Source organism: Grampus griseus (assembly GCF_964374135.1).
Source record: "Grampus griseus genome assembly, chromosome: 13".
Lineage (NCBI taxonomy): Eukaryota > Metazoa > Chordata > Mammalia > Artiodactyla > Delphinidae > Grampus > Grampus griseus.
Window position 1 is genome coordinate 35,239,536 of NC_139007.1, and position 25,233 is coordinate 35,264,768.

At 35.5% G+C, this 25,233-nt stretch overlaps 1 protein-coding gene across 2 annotated transcripts in view; it reads right to left on the reverse strand.

The window, feature by feature from the left end:
* HACE1 (HECT domain and ankyrin repeat containing E3 ubiquitin protein ligase 1) overlaps nucleotides 1-25,233 on the reverse strand; it is a 94,715-nt gene that overhangs the window by 19,491 nt on the left and 49,991 nt on the right. For both annotated transcript variants that reach the window (XM_082668883.1, XM_082668884.1), the window contains 8 exons: nucleotides 22,157-22,491; nucleotides 17,170-17,238; nucleotides 16,845-16,932; nucleotides 10,685-10,796; nucleotides 10,496-10,593; nucleotides 10,226-10,313; nucleotides 5,997-6,146; nucleotides 5,291-5,487 (listed from right to left, as the gene is read on the reverse strand). In XM_082668883.1, the coding sequence (XP_082525009.1) occupies nucleotides 5,291-5,487; nucleotides 5,997-6,146; nucleotides 10,226-10,313; nucleotides 10,496-10,593; nucleotides 10,685-10,796; nucleotides 16,845-16,932; nucleotides 17,170-17,238; nucleotides 22,157-22,491 (1,137 nt within the window). The remainder of the gene's footprint in view (nucleotides 1-5,290; nucleotides 5,488-5,996; nucleotides 6,147-10,225; nucleotides 10,314-10,495; nucleotides 10,594-10,684; nucleotides 10,797-16,844; nucleotides 16,933-17,169; nucleotides 17,239-22,156; nucleotides 22,492-25,233) is intronic.

Genomic DNA, 25,233 nt, shown 5'->3' on the forward strand with positions numbered 1-25,233 from the left:
GAAAAAAGAGAGGCACATTTTTACAATGTAACATTTTCCAATAACTTATCCTTTACCAATATATTCTTATTTTTAAGGTCACTAATTAGTTATAAAGATTGATAGTCTGATAAAAATCCTATTACATCAGTTTCCATAGAACAAATTCAGTCATTGAAAATAGTGACTCTTCAGGTTACCATTACAAGGATTTGGTGATTTTTTTTTTTTTTTTTTTGCGGTACATGGGCCTCTCACTGTTGTGGCCTCTCCTGTTGCGGAGCACAGGCTCCGGACACGCAGGCCCAGTGGCCATGGCTCACAGGCCCAGTCGCTTTGCGGCATGTGGGATCTTCCCGGACCGGGGCACGAACCCGTGTCCCCTGCATCGGCAGGCGGACTCTCAACCACTGCGCCACCAGAGAAGCCCCGGATTTGGTGATTTTTAAAGTGAATTTTTAGAATATACCGACTAAAATGCAGAGGAAAGTATGTCCTCCTTCACTGACAAAAAGATACTAAAGATAATTTAAAACCCAATCTAAAAATACATACATACACTCAATATGGAGAACCTTAGACCTAAACTGTTTTAAAAGTTTTCAGAGTAATAAAAAGATCTCTCATAGTATACTTTTCTGAAGATACACATAGGAATCCACTTTAAGTCAATAATCTATATAGACAAGCTTGTATTTTGTACTTGGATGGGTATCAAATGTGCTTGTATGTGAAATAAATCAAATTAAACTAGCAATAAAATATAAGGTATTAACCAAATAAAAATGAAATGGAGGAAAACATACTAAATTTTTAAATTGAACTATAGTTGATTTACAATGCTTTGTTAGTTTCAGATGTACAGCAAAGTGATTCAGTTATATATATATATGTATATATATATATTCTTTTTCATACTCTTTTCCATTATAGGGTATTACAAGTATTGAGTATAGTTCCCTGTGCTATACAGTAGGTCCTTGTTGTTTATTTTATATATAGTAGTATGTATCTGTTAATCCCAAACTCCTCATTTATCCCTCCCTCCCCATCCTTGCCCTTTGCTAACCATAAATTTGGAAAACACACTAAATTTGTATTTGCTACCTTGTTCATATTCAGTGCCTTAGTATATGAGAGGCCCAGCAGTTACACAACCATACAGACCTCGATTAAAACTGAGGGTCTACCAGTTACCAATTTTGGGCCCTTAGACAGTTATTTGACTGTCTATATTCTAAAGAAATATAGTGTCATAGTTACAAGCTCAGGCTTGAAATTTATAGACTGTCTGGATTCAAAACCACCACTTATTAGTCTTGTGATTTGGAGGAAAGCTACTTAACCTCTCTATGCTTCAGTTTCCTCACCTGTAGAAAGGGGTATCTATACCTCATAGGATTGTTTAAGTGTAAGTTAATACACATAAAGCACTTTTAACAGTGCCTAGCACATTATAAACACCTAATACATGTAAGACGCTTTTATTATTAAAGCTGTTCCCACACTGAATGAATAGAAATAACTATCTCAAAAGGCTGTTAGAGTAAATGAGAAATGCATAAAGAGCACAACTCGAATAAATGAAATATACACAAAGTACTCAATAGGCAGTGGCTATTATCATCACTAGAGAATACAACTGATGTGATGAGGTTGATGACTAGGAGAAAGACACCACCTCCCATCATTCTAGAGCCCATCCACCTAAGTGGCTCATCCTGGAGTCCTTCTTCTTTTTCACCTTCCCAAACAGCTAATTACCATGTTCTACAAATTCTACATCCTCAAAAGATGTCTCATTTTCTCCATCCTCACTGCCACTGTCTTATAAAATCACTCATGCATGCTCCCCAGAGCAACGCCACAATCACCTATCAGTTGCCCTGACTCCAATATTGCCCCATTTCAACCCATTTTTCATACTCCAAGTTGAGATTGGTGTTGTTTTTCTTAAAAAACATAAATTCAGTCATGTCAGTGCCCTCTACAGCATCTGCAATCATCCCTAAGCCTTCAGAATTTTCAAATTTCTAATTGTGGATGCAAAGTCTTTCAGAATTTGGTCCCTGTCTACCTCTCCCACCTTATCTTTTCCCACTCATTTACTTTGCAATCTACGCTAAGATCTACAACTCTGACCTACCTGTGGTTCCCCAAACAGACCATGCTCTGCCATCTCTGTGCCCTTCTATAAGCCCAGAACATGTCCTTCTCCCTTTCCTCACTCCTATCTGACCACTTAATGCTTCTCCTCTATAACTCAACTTCCATGCCACCTCCTCCATTCCCTGATATCTGTCCCATCTCACCCCCCCATTTTGTTCTCTCCCAGACTTAATGAACTTTATGATTAGTATGGTAAAAGTGTTGTTAACACTTAAAAGCCATGGAGCTTACTCTTCAGTACTAAGAGCTAGAACTGAAGGCCTAGCAAAAATATGCCACTCCTAACTTAAGGTTTTATGGTTCCACAATTTTATCGTGTGGTCAAGAATTTAAAAGTGAAAGTGAAAAGTTAAAGCAAAACTTTTAAAAATGCTGAAAATACTATTTAAATGTAAATGTTCAGCTCCTGGTAATTCAGCCATTTTCTAAAGTGAAACCAAGTGATCTTATTTTTTCCTCTAGATTTTAAAACAAATCATTGACAGATATAAAATTGAATTTAAAAGAGAATTTTATTTCAATTATGGAATATATACTGTTCTGCCTACATTACTTGTATTTATTAATATACTTCTTTTTAAACAAAGGTATTTTATCTATTTGGTTTCAGTCTACAATTACCAAAGCCTTTCAATAAAATTTAGGAATAAATGACTCCCCCATGTGGAGATTAGCTTACATCGACTTTTTCTTACTAACATGCTTGGCAAGTCACTTAAGCTTCAATATGCTTAGAAATTCTGACGTTGATGCCAAATGTGACAATTATAACTTTATACCTAAAGTTAAGTAAGTAAAAGGCTGACCCTAGAGTAACAGAAAAAGTTCATGACAGAAATGTATGTTAAAATATAACAATAACACCTCTAAAGAACACGGTTTGAAAATTTTATTTGTAAATTGAATAATTTAACAATTCTAAATCAAGTGATCAATTTAAGATGTTAGTATGTTTTTAAAGATTTTTAATTTTAAAAAATCAGGTTGCTTATTGCACAAACATTAAATGCTTAAGCATCAACAATTTGATATACAATTACACTTGACCTTTACTAGTAATATTAGAAAAATGAGAGGCTCATTTTATTGTGAGAAATGTTTGTATCAGAAAAACAAAAGCTGAGAATTAACATATTAATGATTGAGATCCTGCTTTTACCTCTATATTACTGAACCTCATCATCAAAGTTAGCCTGTCATTAACAAAACAATGTCAATAATATAGTTAAATAAAAACGTGCTAAACTTAGAAACAAAACATCCAAGCTCTTTCATGTTACAGCAATATTCCAGCCTCAGGCTAGACTCACAATCAAGCCTCAATATAAGTGTATTCTTATTTGTTGTTATTTATTAAATATCTTCCTTCTTTCTAGATTTTAATACAAAAACACAAATGCAAAAGAATAAAATACATATTTTAAAAATCTAAACAAAAATCATGTCATATGGAAGAGAGGCTGTTAGGAGATACAAGTATAAATATAGCTATCTACCATGCAATTGTTAATGAGCCTTTCCACTTTTCATATATCTGAGAGGAGTGACAAATCCAATCACCAGAGAGTGTATTTACAGATAGGAATCATGTATGAGATTCTCTCATGAAAAGCAATCACTTGCTTATAATGAAGATTTTATGACTTCATTACCCCTAATTGAGAGGAGGTAGCCACTGTAAAATAAAATAATAAATGCACTATGAGGTGGACAATCTAATAATTAGAAGATTTTATAAAAATTTCCATTCACTGGCAAGTTCATATAGATTCAAAAAATTATTTTAAGCATTTTACTATTTTAATCTTCCAGAGTTTAACGTGACTCATTATATTAAATCAAGTAAGATCTACCTCAGTGTGATTACTTTTACTAACAGGATGAAGAACCTTATACTTGAAACTAGGAGACCTGGGTTTTGGCCCCAGCTTTACCATTAACTCTTCAGGCTTCAGTGTCCTCATGTGTAAAACGAGAGGGTAGACTAAAACTTTACTAAGTATAAATGTACAAAAACTCAGGTCCTGATTTTATATTCATAAACTAAATTTCTTTTTTTTTAAATATGTAAAGTATCTAAGTTTCAAAAGGTAAAATTACCTAGCTTAATTTAGGTCTTCATTCCTATAGATATGTGAAACCTAGGAACCTATTTTTATAGAAAACTATCCAATAAAAACTAACTTTTGTGTTGTGTTTATCAGTTTAAAAAATGCTGGTACCAATTCTGTATGGGAGGTATTATTATCCCAAGCACACAGAATAGAAAACTGAGGCTCAAGGAGGTTAAAACACAGCCAAGTCTTTTGGCTTTAAAAAAAAAAAACAAACAAACTACATTTTACTATATCTCTAGTCTACAAAATGATTCAGTGGACATACTTTTTAAGTTAGCTGATTCTGAAGCTGTCTTGGAATTATAATCCAATAAAAGGAAAGGAAAAAGGTTTTAGTCCTGTTTTACCAGAAGTTGCTACTGGTAAGTGATAGAACTGGAATTCCAAAACCAGATTTTCTGACTCCCAATTTCCTACATAATCTATCAAAACATAAAATAAAGCTGTATTATATATTAAAGTAATATTAACTTTCAACAGTGTAATTTAAAACGTGCACCAAGTTTTTAAAAAATATGTACAAACAGGAGATATAATAATAAATAAAAATAATCAAGTTATAAAGTTAAAAAAAGATCAAGTTCAGAGGTCCCGTAGAATTTACTGCATCCCAAAAGTGTGTACAAAGTTTAAACACTGGGATTTCTTCTCTCTATTGGAACTATTAATATCGTACTTCTAAAACATGAAATAGGGATCTAGTGCAAATATGATATTGATGTAAGTTTATATTTCTAATCAAATGTTTTGATATGCAGATGCCCAACTTACACAATCAACTGAACTATGCTCTAGGCTGCTTCAGGAACTGCCTCAGCATATCTAACACAACAATGAAATGATCCTTTATAATTCGAAGTCTGGTATTTGACGGTTTAGTTAATTTAAATATTTTATCTGTTATAAATGTTACAAAAGTCTAACAGTAAAAGTTTTCCTGGCTAGTGCCAGGAGACTTAGAGTAATTAGCAAACTATCAGGGCTAAGTTACAAACAATGGCTAAGGTAAAAATTCAAATACTTACTTTGTTATTTTGTGTTACAAGAATACTTCCACCCCCAGGTTTCAAAGGCACCTCTTCCATTGCTCCAAACACATCAGTCTCAACAGAAAAAGTTAGTTCTAGACCCAAATCACTAATATCATTATCTAAAATCCACTGCAAATTTTTGGCATATTCTGGATCAATGGATGCCACATCTTGGTAATTCACAGGAATACCTAAAAATGCAAACATACAGCAGTTATATTCTAAATGTTTCTGCCTTTCCTTATCTGTTTAATGGTGAAATACTGCCCTCTACAGATACTCTGTAAAACTGCAAAATATAATCCAATTCACAGCATGATTTAAATGAATGTTAATTCCTGAATTTGGAAGTCTGTAAATTTAAGCTTACATTTCTACAATGTAACCTTTCTTTGAAACAGCTATTCAGGAACTTATTATAAACTTTAAAAAGTGCCAATTCTCTTAAGTATATTCATATTAAAATGCATTTTTAGCATAAACATACACACACTAAAATGGAAAAAAAAAACTTTTTTTAATCAAAAATGTAGGTTATTTTTTCTCTCCCTCAGGCCCCCAAATGCCTTACATACACAGTCTCCAATCAAAACAAAAATTATTCACCAAAAATGCCACCATTTATCTACTTAATTTTCGCTAGAGCCTATAAGAAAAACACTTTAAATAAATGCCTAAGGAAATAACAATGGAGCCATACCAAGAATGTGCTTGTAGAATGATCTCGTGAAGTAAATGTTCACCAGCTGCCTATGGTTCAGAGCTAATCCCAAGATCTGTCCAGCAAACCGGAAATAGTTCAAGTGATCGGGATTTACATAGGAGTTGCTATTAGGTTGAAAAGTTGTTCCTATTAAAATAAAGACAAAATAATTTATTTTTAAGACCATGCATAAGAGAGATCATTTCAATGCAGGTAAATTAGTTCACATACAACTTCAGCAAAGCTAAGGTTACATTATGTATAAACGTTCTTCAGCGAAGAAAGTTCTTTGTGGAATATTTAATAGTGGAATTGGAAATACTAATCATTAATTCACACATTTATCAGAATAAGTCTTTGTGCAGAGAGAAAATTTTAGAATACTTTTCACTGTAAGTAGTTGGAAGAGGTGTCAGAGAGATCCTAGAAATACATACACACAATAGTGGAATTGGAACTACTAATCATTAATTCACACATACTTATCAGAATAAGTCTTTGTGCAGAGAGAAAATTTTAGAATACTTTTCACTGAAAGTAGTTGGAAGAGGTGTCAGAGAGATCCTAGAAATTCCTACACACACACACACGTTTTCCCAGGCAGTGTGGAAATAACTACTTAGGCTATGAATTAGGGCAGACATTGTTTCATTCACCTATACATGCCCAGCGTAGCAGGTATTCACTACCATTTTGCTCCTTAAGGAATTGACCACTACAAGAGAATAACTAAAATTTTTAAATGTACAACTGTTTTCCTCATGACAAATAATCAAGTTTGAATAAGTACCACTGAGGTATAAAAGTAAAAACAGCATTAGCAATAGTTATTGACTATTGCCAAACTCTAGTGCAATGGAGGGTAATTCCAGTTACATGAAAAAAAAGTCTGGAAATAAGATAGTGGTGAATGTACTTAATGCTACTGAAGCGTACACTTTTAAATGGTTAAAATGGTAAATTTTACGTTAGGTATATTTTACCACAATAAGAAAGTCTCAAAAACAAAAATATAGTGCAATGGAAAAACCTAATACCAAGATCTCAACTTTAAATAACCTTCCTTATTTTTTCTGTGTGACCACTACCTCTCATTCATTCAACAAATATTTACTGAGTTCATGCTATCTACTTCTCTTCTAGGCACCTGGGCAAAAAGAAAGACTGATAAATCTAATGAAATAGCATCAAAAATAAATAAACAAAGGAAAAGTGAAAGTATTGGAAAGTGAAATGTTTGGCCATTGAGCATACATATTTTAACTCTTTGTGCTTTGCTGGTCTTTGATTTATCAGTGCTGGCACTGGACTATATTGCCATGACCAGTAAGTTTACTTAGATACAAGGTACACATTTGGAAGCTTATGGCTGAATGACCTAAAAGGGCCACATGAAGCTAGTCATCCACTGTTAAGTACCTTTTGAGACTCATTCCCAGTCATGATATAAGATTGGGTATTAAAAGTCAAAGCAGGGACTTCCCGGTGGTCCAGTGGTTAAGAATCCGTCTTCCAATGCAGGGGACGCGGGTTCGATCCCTGGTGGGGTAACTAAGATCCCACATGCTGCGGGCAACTAAGCCCACATGCCACAACTGGAGAGCCCGCCCACCGCAACTACTGAGCCCGCGAGCTCTGGAGCCCACGCACCACAACTAGAGAGCCCCCATGCCACAACGAAGACCCAGCACAGCCAAAAAAAAAAAAAGTCAAAACAAAGTTTTGTGAGATGAAGAAAGACTTCAAAGACAAACATAACCATTATTCCAAAAATACAATATTCTGAGAATAATCAGAAATACTTTTACCTATTTCCTCCCCTAGGTCTGTGTATAATTCCTTCTCTAAGTACTTTCTGGGAAATTTGGGTTATTAAAAAGAATAGATACAGAGAAGTCAAAAGAAAAAAAAGGAAACACACGGGGGGAAAGGTCTTCAGGAAATTAATAATTTTTAGCTCGAAAGTGAATTAAGATAGAATATAAAGTTTATGTCATGTTTTAAGTTCAAAACCAATAAAACTGTGACATTTCATCATCTCAGAAAAACCCTATTCAATAAGAAAATATCATTTTCACAGAATAGTAATAATAGCATCGGGCTTCCTTGGTGGTTCGAGCCGTGGTCCGGGAAGATCCCACATCCCGCGGAGCAACTAAGCCCGTGCACCTAAAGTACTGAGCCTGTGCTTTAGAGCCCGCGAACCACAACTACTGAGCCCATGTGCCACAACTACTGAAGCCCACGCACCTAGAGCCCATGCTCTGCAACAAGAGAAGCCACCGCAGTGTGAAGCCTGTGCACCACAATGAAGAGTAGCCCCTGCTCGCCTCAACTACAGAAAGCCCACATGCAGCAATGAAGACCCAACACAGCCAAAAAAAAAAAGAATAAATAAAATTAATTTTTAAAAATATTTTTTAAAAAAATAACAATAATAGCATCTAATATTTATTTCTGATTTCTATGTGCCAGGCACTGGGCTAACCATTTTTACACAACAGCTGATTTCCCACTATATTACAAAACACAGGTTATCACCATATTCAAATAAGGAAATCAAGGTCCAGAAATACTACATTTATTGGATCAAGATCATAGCAGAAAAAGGGACAGAGCTAGGATGCACATTCAGTGGAATGTGCCAAAGGCCAAACTCTTAGCCACTCTACTACACTACTATTGCTCTATAGTAAGCATCTTAATTTAATTAGCAAGTTTTAAAGAAATTACTACATACATTAGGTCTATCCAAACATTCCCCACATTTAGGAACCCTAAATGTAATTTTCTTCTTGTCAACTAAACGTAAGAACATGAAAATATTTCATCTATATTTTATTAATATTACAGCCCCAAAGAGAAGACATACATGGCTTACAAAAAGGACGAATCAGAAACTATGGTCTATGTGCTTCATCATATTACCTGCCATAAATTTGCAGAATAAGCACCTCAACTAATGATTCCACACCAAATCTGTTTTTCAGATATGAAACTAAATAAACAACTCAGAATAAGTGACTATAAAGAAAAGAAATAAATCTAAAATACAATGTTTTAATGCTAAATCTTGCTGCAAAGATTAGGCCTAAAAAACTAGGGCCTCATCATACTTGTCGTAAAATCACAGACACTAAGTTCATCTCAGAGCAAAGAATCAAAGGTTACAGAATTAAAGTAGGAAGTCCCATATTCCTAAATAATTTCAAATACACTGAATGTGTCTGAGGAGCCCATCACATAGGTGAATATCTGCAGTTCTCTAGCATCACTGCAGCCCACCCCCGCTTGCCTCTCATAGAGTCATCCTTCTTATTCAATGGAGATTTGCTGCTGGTTTGGTTGGATACAATAGGAAACTACAATTAATAAGACACTCTCTCCTTATAGAAGAATTTAAACATTGGGAAAGAAAAATTTTTCAGGAAATAAAAGCAACTGAACAAAGCATTTAAAAACTGAAATCCCACCTTCACTTGGATGTAAGTCTTTATTAAGTTAAAGAACTCTCAGGTATATCTTATACAAATGAGGTGGTAACCATTGCCATTTAGCGTATCAAATGACAATTCAGTAGGTAGCAAACATCATTTCAATGATGTTTTTATTTGCATTACATGGTTAAATAAGAGCTTTTTAGTTACCAAGTCTTAATCTTTTAAAAGGGCTAAAAACAAAGTTACTATAAACAAACAGATTATAAGTTAAGATTTAACACACCATGATTTCTAGACTTTGTTTTTAATGACCAATAACTTTTAAGAGTTGGAAACTCAAATAGGGTTAGCAAATTTTAACTTTTCCAACACGGACTTGTATTTTTTTTAAGTTCATCTACTAGCACGATTTTATAAAAGGAAATTTTAACTCAAGAAAGGTAGACTAAAGGACGATCCTTAAATTGAATAAATTTAGTTTTATTTTATACAAAGAACTGATGAAAACTTCCTTGAGGCCAGCACTAGTCCTTGAGACAAGCATTTGAGAACCAGCTGTTCAGAGGAAAGAATGCTAGGCTGAGTCAGGTTCCACTCAAGATCCTACCGCTCATTAACTGCTAACATAAACAAAAACCCTGAATTTCAATTTCCTCTTCTATGAAAAGGGAATATCCAACCACCCTAGCTCACAGGGCTAGTATAGGAATCAAAGGATAAAATGCACTGAAGTAGTCTGAAAATGTGACAACTCACAGAAAAAGTCATCTAGACTGTACAACTTACCATCAGCTGACTGGGTAAACAGTGCATAATCAGGATTGACTATCTCATTAGACAGAATATCAAACCACTCACGCACAACACCTTGACCCTGAGTTCAAGAAAATAAGATTAAGTATCAACAGAAATATATGGTGAAAATTTTTTCTAAATAATAATAACATTAAAATTATATTAAATTTCTTCCATTATCAATTAAATATTAAACTTTACTGAAGGGCATTTCGATCTTTTAGAGACAGTGATCTTAACAACACTTATTTTTATACCCACCATGCCTTCTTCCCCATGGAACCGTACAGCAATTCCTTGCTTTAGCTTTGCACAATTTGCTTTTGACACAACTTCACAGCTACTCCTAAAAATGGAATCTAAATATGTAGCATTGGTTAATTTTACATATTAAAATTTACAATAACTAGTATTTTGTGCCTCACACACACATCACTTTGTTAAACATACCTCTGTGAACTAGCAGGATATCATTTTCATTCACTGGCCTGTGCACCATGTCTGAATCTGGCTGTCCTGAATGCAAATGTTCATAGAACCATTCACAGCGATCTTTAAATGGCTACCCCAACAAATAACAGTGAAATATGTTAGCAGTATTTCAGTCACTTAACTGTCAGATTTACTCAACTAGCATGCTAAATGCCCTTTCTACAAATAATCATTCTTACACCTTTATTTATAATAAGTAGTTCTAGATAAGGTTCTGACATTACATCCACTATTCACAAAAAGGCAGATCTGAGCTGAAACACTTTGACTACCTAGAGAGCATATTTCTTTTTATTCTCTATATTATCAACAGAAAAGACTTGATAAATTAAAAAGAATTCAATATCAGACATACAATTGAACACACTCTCAATTTCTTTTAAACCCAAGAAGGCTTGTAAGAATGAATTTCCACATCCAGAAAAATTATGTTGCATGTTCATTTAATTTTCTATGAAAATAATCTTTATGGCTAATTGTAATTTCCATCCTCTGAATATATGCAGCAACTAGAAAGGAATTTGTTATCCTTTTTTCTTCCCTTCCTCCACCCTAAAAACTGAAGAATAAGATCTCGTGAACAGTAAATAAAGTCTCTACCTTTTGTTCTTTTGCCAGATATGCAAACTGTAAGTGATTTGTAATTTTATTCATCAGAAAGTATTATTGAGTACCTAGGATGTGTAAAATGTAAAAATTTCATTGCTGAAAACTGTTTAATACACTTAAAGAGATGAGAATAACATTGGAACAATATAACACATAATGATATCAAGTTCTAAACAGTGAAGTACAGACCACAGTGCACTAAGAATTCAGAGATTGTGCGGATAAGTGGAGTACAAAGGCTTCATGAGGTCCTGGGTAGGTCTTGCTCAAGCAGGAGGAAAAGAAAGCACACCAGGCTAAGGGAGACAAGGAAAAAGGCTCAGAAGGAGAAACTGTGACTCCACGGAAGATGCAGTGAAGGCGCCGGCATAACTCTACACATATTGAAAGAAGGAAGTTTTTGTAAGTAAATCAAGGACATAATTATGGATCCTTCGAATCAAGTAAAAGACACAGTGGCCACTGAAGATACTTGGCCAGAGGAATAGCATGGTAAATGCACTCACTAAAATGAGAGTACTACCAGGATAAAGGGAGGCCATCTAGGCAGCAGTTGAAATAATACGTATAGACTGATACGGTCCTGGTCATGGTAGGAAAGAAGAACAATGAAGTAAATCTGAAAGACATTACTCCTCTGAATAAAGAAGAAAAGTAAAAGATCTCTAGGGGCAGAACTTAAAATCAGAAACAGTTTAGAGGGGGAACCCCAGCACCACCACCGCCTACCCCACTCCTAGAAGGCACTGGTGGAAGACAACGAATGAGGTTTTATATGTTCTGAATTTAAGGTTACTTAGGATATAACTACTAAGAGCTTAGAAATAAATACTAGAACGTTCTGCAGCTGAGACATGAGAAAGAGAGTCATGAACAAAGCTGAAATGGGAGACAAGGTAATGTCTCTTGTTCAAGAGATTAAAGACACAGGGACAAACACCAAGAACAGAGAAGTTTATGATCACAGGTCAGGATTGAGAATTTGCTTATTAGCAAATGATACACACAGCTAGAAAAGTCAAAGGAGAACCAGGGTGGTGCAATACCACAAAAGCCAAAAGTTTCAAGAGATAAATACGATTCATGTCCAACACCACAAAGAGGTTCTCTCTCATGCAATTTTTAGGATACCAGTAAATTTCTTCATCTGAGCTAAACTAAACATTTGTTTTCTTCAAAAGACTTAAACATCTTTTTATTAATTCTTAATAAAAATATTTTTATGAAAATAACTGGTGCAAGATTAATTTTTGCCTTTTAATCCCTGTTCTTTCAATAAGAAAAGAGTAAATGCGCCCTTCTCCAAAGTTAAATGTATAATTTTGTCCATACTTCTAGCAGTTTTCCACATTTTAAATAAAACGCTGCTGTTGTTATATTCATTACTGGTCATATAAATAAAATATTTCATTTTTAGTAAACAGGCTAGAATGTTAAGTGCTTGAAATTTTAATGCTGATTATTCCTAAAACTTAGGTAAAAGAGGAGAGAAAAAATATTACACAGAATTAATGTATTTAAATATGGGCTTTGAACTTTGATAAACATGGTTTGAAATCCTAGATCTGCCACTACTAGGTTTGTGATCTTAGGGGAATTACAAGTTCTCTCAGAACTTTAGTTTTCCTACAGGTAAAATGGGGAAAATAATACCACTTCAAGGGCTAATTCTGAGGATTAAATGAAATAATGCAAATACAGAACAAAATAATAATAATCATAAATTAACTAACGTTTATTAAAGCATCTATAAGCCAGGTACTGTTTTAAGCACTTTACATGCATTTTCACATTTAATCCTCACAACACTCTGAGAAAAAGGGACTTTTATCATCTCCATTTCATAGAAGAGAAAAATGCAGCACCAAGAGGTTAAGTAATTTGTGCAAATACTCAACTCCCAGAACGCTAATAGATGTTGTTCTTATCACTCACAACAACGTAAAAATTATTGCGAATAAGTATTTTAAATGACAGTAAACTTATCTGCCATTATAAGATATTAAATATTAAATTCTATCCTTCATATAGAAAATGTGGACCATTTGAAAATAAATACAAGTGGCAATTTTTTTAAAGTAATTCAAATGTAACATTAAAAGGTACAAAATGCTACCTTCAAAAGCTAGTAAGTTATCTGTTAAGATCAAAACATCCACACACACATCCATATACCTACAAAGCCAAAGACCACATTTCTGTATGTAAACTTTCTGAGTACCTGCATTTCCATAAAATAATTCACAAAACAGGACTGATTACAGAGGCTCTTCTTAATAGTATTTGTACAGCAATACAAAATGTCTCTCCCTTTAACTAGCAGGCCACCTGAAAACCACCAACAGAAGAAGAAGTCAATCCCTTAGCAGAGGTAGCTGTTTTTGTTTTTACTTTTTTTAATAGCCTCCAAGTTACAGAAAATTTCTTAGTATAGTACAATGGTGGGGTTTTTTTTTCCCCTAAGGTGAAAGTAAACTGCTAACATGAATAGTACAATGGGGTGTTTTTTTTCCCCTAAGGTGAAAGTAAACTGCTAACATGATGTCCAGTTACCCCTAAATACTTCAGTGTGTATTTCCTACAAACAAGAGAATTCTCCTACACAAGCAGTTTACAATCAGCAAAATCAGGAAACTGACACTGATATATTACTATATCTAATCTTCAGACCCCATTTCAAGTTTTGCCGGGATCCATATAATGTCCTGTATAGCATAATGACTCATGAACTGCGTTCAGTTGTCCGCTTTCATTCTGGCACAGCTGTTCAGTGTTTTCTTAATTTTCATGACCTACATTTAAAGATTGCAGGTCAGTTATATTGTAGAATGTCTCTCAGTTAGAGTTAGTCTGATGATTTCTCATGATTAAATTCGGGGTATGCATCTTTGACAGGAATATCAAAGAAGTGACACCGTATTCTCAGTGCATCCTATCAGCTGGCACACTGGTATGGCTGCTGTGATCACTGCCAAGCTTCTCCACTGTAAAGTTCCTTTTTAATCTTTGTAATTAGTTAGTATTCTAAGAGGAGATACTTTGAGACTATAAAAATATTCCACCCTTCATCAAACTTTCCATTTATTCATTAATTCTTTCACTATAGACTTACAGGTTCCGACTTTATTTGCAATATTTTGCCATCATTATTTATTTTGATGTTCAAATTGTTCCAGATTTGGCCAGTAGAATCCATTCAAGTTGATTCTGAACCGTTTTGACATAACCTCATAATTCTCTACACAACTTTCTGGCACAATAAGATGATCCACGCTCATCTTGTACTTTCTCTGAATTAGTCATTTCTCCAACAGGCCCTCGTTCATTGAGAATGGTATTCAGAGACCAAGAAATGGATGCCAGGTTTGCTGTATCTATCTAACCACATAGGAAACTATAAGTTCACAGTGATATCTCCAATTCCAATCCAATAGTACATGATTCATCGTTTTCCTCCATTTTTTAACTTTCTCCAACAGTGAGACACATTATCTTTACTATACTGACTTATTCAATCAACTGCCCCACCTCATATATAATCAATCTTCTGTCACTGACACGGACCATTCACTGCATAGATACCCTATACTCCACTCAAGCTTTGTCAAATTACTCTGAGCAACTGTCACCACCCTGCACACTGGACATCCTCCATATACCGTGCCAACTCACATACTCCGTGCTGAGCTCCTCTTCTACACAAACACCCTCCTTAGCATGTCCAAGCTCCTCACTGGGCCACCACTATGCATGTGGACACCCGCACTGGTCAGGCAACAAAACCCCCTCTGTGGGTCAAAAAGGTGGATAGCTAATGCAGATGCTTTTGCAGGAACGGAAGAGGGAAAATGAAGTGAAAAGCAGAGACAGTATTAAATATAGCAAACTACCTCTTCCAAAAACTTAAAGCTTCTTTCACCTATAATCTCATTTACCCTAGAATGGAGTAATTTAGTGTAGATTAAGAAAATGAACTTAAGAACCAGATGGACTTTTAAATTCTGGTTTCCCCACTTAGTAGCTGAATGACTTAAACAAGTTGCTTAACCTCTCCGGCTTCAGTAAAAGAGTACCTATCTCACATGATTGTTACAAAAATAAAATAATCTATGTGAAAAAATGTATGGAACCTGACATAAAGTTAGCATTAAATAAATGCAAGTTATTACTACTACCTTATCTTTTACATCATCATTATTAAGCAGATGCCAAAGGAGACCTATATACATGTGTATAATTTTATAAAGATTAGTTCTTAGCTTTCTTTAATTTCTAAAAGGATCAGTGTCCCTGAAGACAATTTAAAATATCTATAGCCTTTATCTTATGACTACTAACCAAACCATTACCTCCAGTCTAGCCTACATTTCAGACAAATTATTTCCTAAAACTTTGTAGGATCATGTCATTCTCCTAAAATTATTAGTGGCTCCTGACAGCCTAGCAAATGGAGAGTCTGCAATCTGGCGATCAATGTTCCATACATTATAACCCTAATCTACCTTCCCAGAATTACATCTCATTCCTCACCTACACAAAATTTCTGCTTTAACCCACTGTATTTTAATACACTTTTCCATCTATATGTCCTGACCCATATCTTGGCTAGAATGTTCATCTTCCCCATTTACTCCTTTCAAAATTTTGCATGTTTTTTAGATTAAAATCCACCTCCTCTTTGAAATCTCCCTTGACTACAGCAGCTAAAAGCAAGCTCTTCCTCCCTTAAACTCCTAAAGAATCAGGTCATACTGTAATTTCTGTATTTTACGGGTACGTTTATTATCTCCCCTGCTAGACTGAATTAAGATCCCCTTGGAGACAGAACATATCCTTTCTATCTCCAAAACAACTACCATTTATTGAACATATATACAAGTCACTATTTAAAACTTATTATTCACCATGGAGGTTTTATGAGGTTGGTGTCATTATCTCTGTTTTACAGATGAAGAACCCAAGGCTCAAAGACGTTAGAAATATGCCCAAAGTCACATAGCTGCTAAGTAGCAAAACAAGCTTTTCCCAAGCATGTTTCATGAAACATGAGATATATGGAATGAACCCTCATCAGGGAAAGCTCTCAGGTCAATTAAGTTTGGAAGACTAACAAAGCTAAATTATTATTTTTACCAAAGGGCTTCTCAAAGCCTTTAGCAAGCTGCTGATATGCTTTATCAATCTCCAACAGGGCATGTGTTATACTTCCCAAATGTATTTGGGGATAAAATCCCCAAGGACCATCAGTCTTATAGGACTAGTGTTCCATTTCAGCAATGTGGCAACATGTTGTCTTTGCACATAGTAGGCACTCAATGCACATTTCTTAAAGTTACTCCTCGTACAAAAGTTACATACTAATGTAACTCCATATACTAAAGTAAAGAATAAGGTAACGTCACTCCACTTACAGCAGGTGGTCTCAAGTATAATAATTACTGAACAGTATTCAAATTAGCTGAACAGTACTCATTAGACATTCTAAAAACAAGATCAAAAAAAGCACTACCTGTGCTTTTATGATATGCATGAATCTTGACATCAGTTCAGGACATTCAAGGAGGAAGTGAAAGTGGTCAAATATAATCTTGGGATTCCTAAAAGAAAAACACATTGTTTACATGGATGGGAAGGATGAGCAGCATTAAGTGACATGCAAATTTAGACATACAGATATTGAAACAGAATAAAAATACATATTAATCCACACCTACTATACTTGTACTTGTCATTGAGCATTTTTTGAATAGTAACAGAAGTAATATTTTTTCTGTTGAGATAAAAACTGTAAGAAAAGGCTACAATAGTAATCCATGAAACCAAGAAAGCTTTACCTGTTAACAAAGCATTTTAAAACTTCATCATGTTTGCAGACAAATTCAATGAAACGGGGTGAAGTCATTCTGTGGGGGGTAAAAAACAATCAGAACACACAGACCAGAGTTGGTGATATGGCAAATGTGACTACGTGTTGAATTGGACTGGTTTCTACACACACACAAAATGGGGTTTGGATTGTCTTTATGGAATCTGAGGCATGCCTAGTCAATTTATAATATGAAATATATATACACACTCAGATATATATATATAATAACTTTTCATTAACAGATGATATAAACAAGTGACTTTTTAAAAACCTTGAAATTTTAAGCATCTCTGTCTATATGTTTCCAATACATGGTTAAATGATCCTATAGAAAGTGACATTCACCATCCAACATGTTAATAACATAAATGATGCTTAAAACTCAAATATTCTGTACTAATTCCAGATCAGTTCAATAAGTATCCTAAAGATCAGAAAACCAAAAACAGCAAAGTATTGTTATTTCTGCAATTATAAAAAGAATTATAGCTTTTCTTCATCTATCAGAAAAGGAAATGATAAGCATGTAGCGTAAGCCCAGATAACTGGGTTTTCTCTACTCAGTAATGCAAGTGCCTGACTTAAGGTTTGATTGGCGAAGTATCCACTTCAAAGATGGTTATCTCGAATAAACACAACGCCAGGCCCACAACTAGATAAAGAGCCAGGATGCCTCCCACTGAGTCTCCTGTTTCAGAGATCTTGGTTAATTTTGATAACTGACCATTTGGGCTACTTGTTTTTTTCTCTTCTCATGCTTTATACTCCCACTCTTACGTTTAAATTCACCAATAGTGAGCCCTCGAAACCCTAGTCCCCTGCCCTCGACCCCAGGCTTGTGTGTGCTCTTTCCCTCTTTCTCTCTCTCCCCCCACTCCCTAATGATGACCTGGCTGTGTGGCCCCAGGTGTGCCATGTAATTTCCAGGTCCTATAAGTAAAAAAACTTTTTTCCCCCTAAGTTTCCAATGGTTATTGCTGAAGGACATCCTGTAATCATACGAAGAATCACAAGGGCCAGTCCGGCCACGACATTGGTCATTGATAGGTGGAGACTGGCACACAGAACAACTGCCGTACTCAGCAGGACTGCATGACTGCCCTGCAGGGAACCAAGAGGAACGCCCTTTGGCTGCAGCTTGCTTACCACCACCTAACTCAGGTAAGTAACACCATCTGGGAAAGGAGCACCACTTGCTGGGGATCTGCCTTGCAGCAACGTGCTTTTGCGTACTGCCTCTGTCATGTGTTGCCTGAGACATCCAACCCAAAAGGTCACAGCTGCCAACAATCTCCTCAGAGCAGTATGATCAAGGCCATACATGGTCTAATGAGACGATGAGACCACTAATTATAAAGGCCTTGAATGACTATTAATGTGTGTGAGGATCCTCTTCGCCTCAAGGCCAAGGAGAGCTAAGGAAACTGAAGTGGACAGCAAGGCTATCACCGCAACCCAAGGAAAGGCTCTGGGCTAAAGGCACGAGAAGATTCCGTAGGTGAGGAGGGGAGACCTCTGTCTGTAACCACAGTGTCAGTATGTTGTGCCTAGACTGAGTGTCCTAACCCAGCAGAGTAAAACAGCCTCACAGTGGAAACCAATGGTACCACCTGACGGAAAATACACCAGAGGCCCATGGTCTGTGTCACCACTTCACTCACTACTGTCACTCTTTGTCCACTAACCCAGTGGGATATCGGGTCCAATCCCTGGTATAACGCTACTGAAAAATGAAGCGCCAGTGCTTCCTAAGAACACTGAGGAGGTACACCAGCTCTTTGATAAACGCAAAACCCCTTGGTCGCTACCTGGGCATTATTCAATGCTATGCATACTAACATGCCAAGAATTTGATATTATCGGGTTGGCCAAAAACTTCGTTCGGTTAATGAATACATTGTTCAATAACGTTCTTGGTGAAAATGAAAAATGTGTCTTCTATTTTTACTTAAAACCGAACGAACTTTTTGGCCAACCCAATACATTCCAAAAGGCTGGGGGCTTTTCCCAACGAGCCTGAGTATCTGGTGCTAATAGAGGCCGACCACAATCCTGGAGTATTCTCTTGGGAACCCTTGAAAGGAAAGCAGCCACCTACAAAGGGGCTAACAGTGACGTCACCTAAAATTTTCCAGTAACAACACATAAGATTAAGGTAACAGGAAAAAAACAAGAAGTAGAAACTGAGTTCAAAAACCACTCCTTAATTCAAAATTCAAACCCTTCTCAAAGATTTTATGCAACAGGAAGAGGAGAAGGGAGCAGACTACTGCAGGTTTTCTTGTTTGTTTAGAATGAGCTCTAAATTGTTGCGACCACCAAAATGCATCAACTGGTCAGTATCTCTAAAGACCCTAAAATCCACAACTTTGTTAAAGATCCATCTGGACTACAAACTTGTTTCCTCCAAGAGATCACAGATGCTGAGCCCCTTTCCGCTTTCCCCTGAACGGGGCAGAACTAAGAAAAACGCCTCACAAGGCATCCCTGCCACCAAGGCAAAAGCTGACAGGGTTAGCAAGGCCTCTAAGTGAGGAAAAAAAAACGGATATGAGAAGGCAAAAGCACCCAGAGCCACAGATATTCATACCAGGGCACCTCCTCTCCTCACTTGGATATTTAATGCCTGGCACCATGCCGACTCTTCCATACTGCTAAGGCTCACTGTGAATGGAAAACATTACGATGAGGCCCATCTCCTGCTGTGCAAAACTGGCATGGTCCAATGGATTTATCATTTCCATGACCATAGTGACCCAAGTGACCTCCTCTTCATTTCCAACCCTAGAGAAGCCCCATTTGACCCTGAGTCCAGGGAATTATTTTTACAGGACACTCCCCCTAATTACAGGTTGGCCCTACTACATTTTATTGGGACTGCCAAAACCATCCAAAAGGCACTAAAAATCCTAGGAGGAAACTTACATTCTTTCTCTGTCCCTTAAGATGTAAGTCTTACCATGTTTTTGAAATACAAATACCCTAGGAGGTAACTAAAACTCTGCCCACAATCACCTGAGCCTGAAGGAAAAAGAGAAAGGGAAAGAGGCCTTTTAAAATATAAACTGTTGTAAAACCTCTTACCCCAAATCTAGTCCACACCCTCCTTAAGAAAACATGTCAAAGACAAATACAAATCTTAAAAGTCTTCTCCACAAATATTTGTAAAAAGCTTTAACCGCTGGAGCAGGTAACCTTAACTTGTTCCATCTGCCAGACACAATTTGGACTCAAAGGTAGTCTGTAAACTAGTAAGTTGTATATTGTTGTACCTGATCCACAGCTAAAATTTTAGAATGGAAGCTATAGGGTCTCTGTGTCTGGCTGCATGCTTATGTATGTCTATACAGATGTATGTTACATGCAAGTGATTTTTTTTTCTACCTCTGGATGGTATTGACAAAATTAATTTGTAAAAGAGCTGTATTTAATTGGCTTAAAAATAAATACTATGAATTAAGTATTCCTAAAACTCAGTAATAAACTAACCCTAACGTTTTTCAAGTTCATGTGATCTGGGATAATCTTCTGTAAATAAAAGGTAGTTTAAACTTGCTGGTTTAATTTAAAAAGGCATATCTCAGATTTATCAACATTAGATATAATGCAGACACGCAGCTTTTATTCTACTTGGGTTTACAATTCAAATAAGTTCATATTATCTAGGTTACACAATTTGTGAGCAAGAAAAATAGCTTGGGATGATGGCCAATTTTGTCTAATGCCTAATGAGACTTTCATGAATAATCTAGACGTAATTGTTAAGAACAAGTGATTTAAACAGATGTAAGTGGAGTAAAGTTTAGGTGAACTTTTCAGCAATAGCTATGTTTCATGCTATGTCTACTTAAAAAGAGTTTCCCAAATCTCTTTGGTAACTTAAAAACTTCAGAGTTTTGCTAAGTTAAATTAAATGATGGAAAATTTACTGAATATCTAGGTCATTTCCAAATAAGGTAAGATATTGAAACATTAATTACTAAACATAGGTTTATCCACTTTTGGCTTTCTATTACAGAGGAACTAATGATAAATTTGGTTCTCTTACTAAACATGTCTTGTACCACACTGAAAAATTATACTATAAGGAAGCACTCTTGTGGATATCAGATTCTAGTCCTGTTAACTGCCTTTGAGGTTTTCTTTTTCTACCTGTAAACTGTACTGGACGCTGAATTTTCATTTCCTCCAATATCCAGCTACAATTCTTCAAATTAATGTTTCCAATTTTTCTCCCACCCTTCTCACTTGGAATCACTGAGAACTAAAACTGTTCCTTTTCCAAATCCATACAATATAAAGTAGAATAACTTGATGTAAAATTCAGAGAAACAACAACAACAGCTCATATATGGACAATCTTTGTGCCTGTTGCTATATGGGCCACTCAGAAAAATCACCAGATACATTCAGACTGCAAACCAGGAAAATCTAGCAGATTGCCTCCACTTTATCCACTTCAAAGAGGCATCCGCTTCAAAGATGGCTATCTCGAATAAACATAATGCCAGGCCCACATCTAGATAAAGACCCACCCCTCCATCTCCAAGCTCCTTTGTTTTAGAGATCTTGGTTGATTTCAATAACTGACCATTTGAGCCACTTGTGTTTTCTCTTCTCATGCTTCAAATTCCCACTCTCATGTTTTAAATTCACCAATAAAGAGTGAGCTTTCAAAACCCTAGGCCTCTACCTTCAACTCCAATAAAAAGAGAACCCCAGGCCCTCGAGCTTTCTTTCTACTGGCAACCTTGCTGTGTGGCCCCAGGTGTGTCATGTAATTTCCACGTCCTGTAAGTAATAAACCTTTTTTTTTTTTTTCAAAGCTTCCTGATGGTTATTGCTGAAGGGTGTCTTGCAATCATAATAAGAACCACAAGCGCTGCTCCAGCCACAACATTGGTTATTGATAGGCAGAGATCAGCACACAAAACAAGCAGAAACCTTCTTACCCTGGAGGCATCTGACAAGAACAGCACATGTAAAAAGCTTGAATGACAGCACTTAGCCGGTTAGCTGTCATAGAAATAACATCCTGGCAGTCTGCACTGGCTTCCTGTTTCCCTCCAAGAGCATCTGGTTTAGATTCCCCTGTGCCAGTGGATAGATTTTCATAGCTCCCAGGTCCTGGAGGTTCAAATGCAGGAATGGAAGTACCATCTTGATCTTGGCCTTTTTGTTTCAGTAAAATAGAAGTGATATCCGTTGAGTCCTTTTTGTTTTTCATTAATTCTGTAGCTATTAAAACTAGCCATTCATCTAATGAGTGCCAAAGCAATTCAAGAGGCTAAGAAAAAAAGAAAGTGTTTTTTTAAAACATCATTCTTAAACTGCAGGATAAAAAACCCACTCAGACAAATATTATAGAAGAGAATATTTACTCTAGATACTTTTATTTTCCCAAGTTTATGTGTCAGCAATGCCTAAAGGTAAGTAACAAAAACATAAACCTCATATAAATGACAATTTCTTCATTTCTAGCAAAAACTTAATTTGCACTTATTTATTCCTTAGAATAAAAAAAGGAAAATTAAACTCTAACCAAAAAATGCATAAGCAATATTTCTTTTAAAATTTTTCAAATATTTAGTTTTAAACCATACATTACTTTTATGAATACAATCCCCCTAACCTTTACTGTATTAATGTGTCAACTATTTTTAATTATGTTGTTTTTCAATTAAAAAAATGAGAATTCATAAAGAGCTTAATAAACTTAGTTTACTGCACTCTTCTTTACATGGAATCTCTGAGATTTTGAAAATTTATGATGAGAAACTTTAAAATATGATGTGATATTTACATCCACACATACACACACACACACACATATACATATACAGGCATACCCAACCACACACGAATCCATCTCTAATAACTAGAAACTATCAAATATTGGCTAGCAAATCCATAATTCAAAGTAAAGATCAACAGCTTAACAAAAAAGGAACACATAGGAGTAAACAGTTTCTTAATTCTATACTATTTTAAATATTCCTTTTGAGAATAATGAAATGTCTTTTGTAAATTAACAGCAAATGAAATTTTATCTTTAAAATACTATGTGATCACAAATGCTATAACAGGACTAAGTACTAGAGAAAAATGAAATATATGTATCATCTCTAGTGAACAGTAATTTTTAACACAAGGAGAAATACAAATGCCCAACTACTATTAAAAGACATGCTACTGGGGATCTAATGTACAGCATTGTCACTATAGTTATCAATACGGTATTGTACACTTGAAAGGTGCTATGAGAATAAAGCTTTAATGTTCTCACCACAGCAACAGCAACAAAGTGGTAATTATGTGAGGTGAAGGATGTGTTACCTAACCTTACTGTACTAAACATTTTGCAAAATATACTTGTATCAAATCATCACATTGTATACCTTAAAGTTACTCAACCCTATATAACAGTTACAGCTCAGTAAAGCTGGGGGGAAGAAAGACCTGTTAGAACATTTTTTAATCCCAAATAAAGATGAACAGTGAAGGCACAGGGGAGCAGGGGGGGATAGTGGTTTAATGTCTTCCATTCCTACACTATTCTAAATATTCCTATTGACAGTGATAAATTGTCTTTCTACAAATGAATAAAAAGTTAATCTTACTTTTTGATTCTTATATGATCACAGAACACTACAAACTAGACCACATGCTTCTGAAAAACCCACCCTAAATATTTCAACTAAAAGAAATAATCTTACTTTTAAAGACCACTATGTAAAGAGATTATACAACCATATTTGGAACTTTAGGAAATGTTTAAATAACCTGTTCTGCCAAGCAATTCTTTACAATTATTATCTAATAAATCCCCCTGCTGTTATCGTCAGCCTTTCTTCAGATTTCCAGAACACTCTCTATTTGAGAATAATCTACTTATTGAATTTGCAAACAATTAAATCACCCCTAAGTCTTCACTTAAAAATTAAACCAAAAAGCAAGAAGGAAAAAACCCTACCACCGTCAACAAAAAACCAGTTTACTCATTCAACAAATATTTAGTTAGTACAGCCTAGGTAAACAGGTAAGCAAAGTGAGGTAAGCAAAGGGTTTCTGAGAAACCCTTTCTGAGGTTGAAATGAGCACCCTTCTCCTGCACAAAGACGGCTTTTCCATGGTTAGTCACAGCAGTTGGATGCCTAACTTCTTAAAGGGTCCCTGAACTGCTTAAAAGAAGGGCAAGAAGCACCAGCTGCCATCAACACTGACATGGTACCTTCACTGAAAATGTCTTAATTTTAATCATGATCCAAGTTTGGGTCTATAGTCTCTCTTCATGAGAAAAACATTAAACCCTGCTATAAAAGATGAAAAGAACTTCTTATGTCAGCAAAACTATTTAGCTTTCATCAAAAAATGAACTTCCAAAAAAGAAAGAACAGGTGGTGATGAAAAACTGCTTGAAACAAAAGGAAAAAGGAATAACTGGCCTCTAAGTGAGAAGGACTAAAACCCAGAAAATCCCCACACTAGATAGAGATGAAGGCTAAGGCTGGAAGTGATACCTGCTCCTCACGTGGATCAGAGTGCTGAGCCTGAACTACGATCATCCTATTCTCAAATACTGACAACCTGCAAAAATTAAAGGTGAATTCTGAATCATTCCAGAAATAATATCCAAAAACAGCCAGATCTGTATAAAAATGATAGTGACAATAAAGATACCGAGAAAAGCTAGAAAGAGTTTTCAATAGAGTAGCACAGCAAAGAATTAAAAGAGAATGAGGGAAAAAAAGAAGTAGTAAATCATCTTGGGCTTTTCTTTAGTTTTCTCTTTTCCCCACTGTTTATTTATTCATTCACACGTGCACTAAAACTAAATCCCAACCTTAAAGCATTTTTACCTAGGGAGTTGTCCCTTTGAAGACTTGTTCAGAAAATTCATTCCTCAATAACAAAAAGAATACTGTGAAAATAACTTTAATTTCTAACTGTAGTAGCAATCACAGATAGAAAGGGTTAAATTTTAAAAATTAACAATTGCAAACCATGTCTATGAGGCTTTTTCATACTC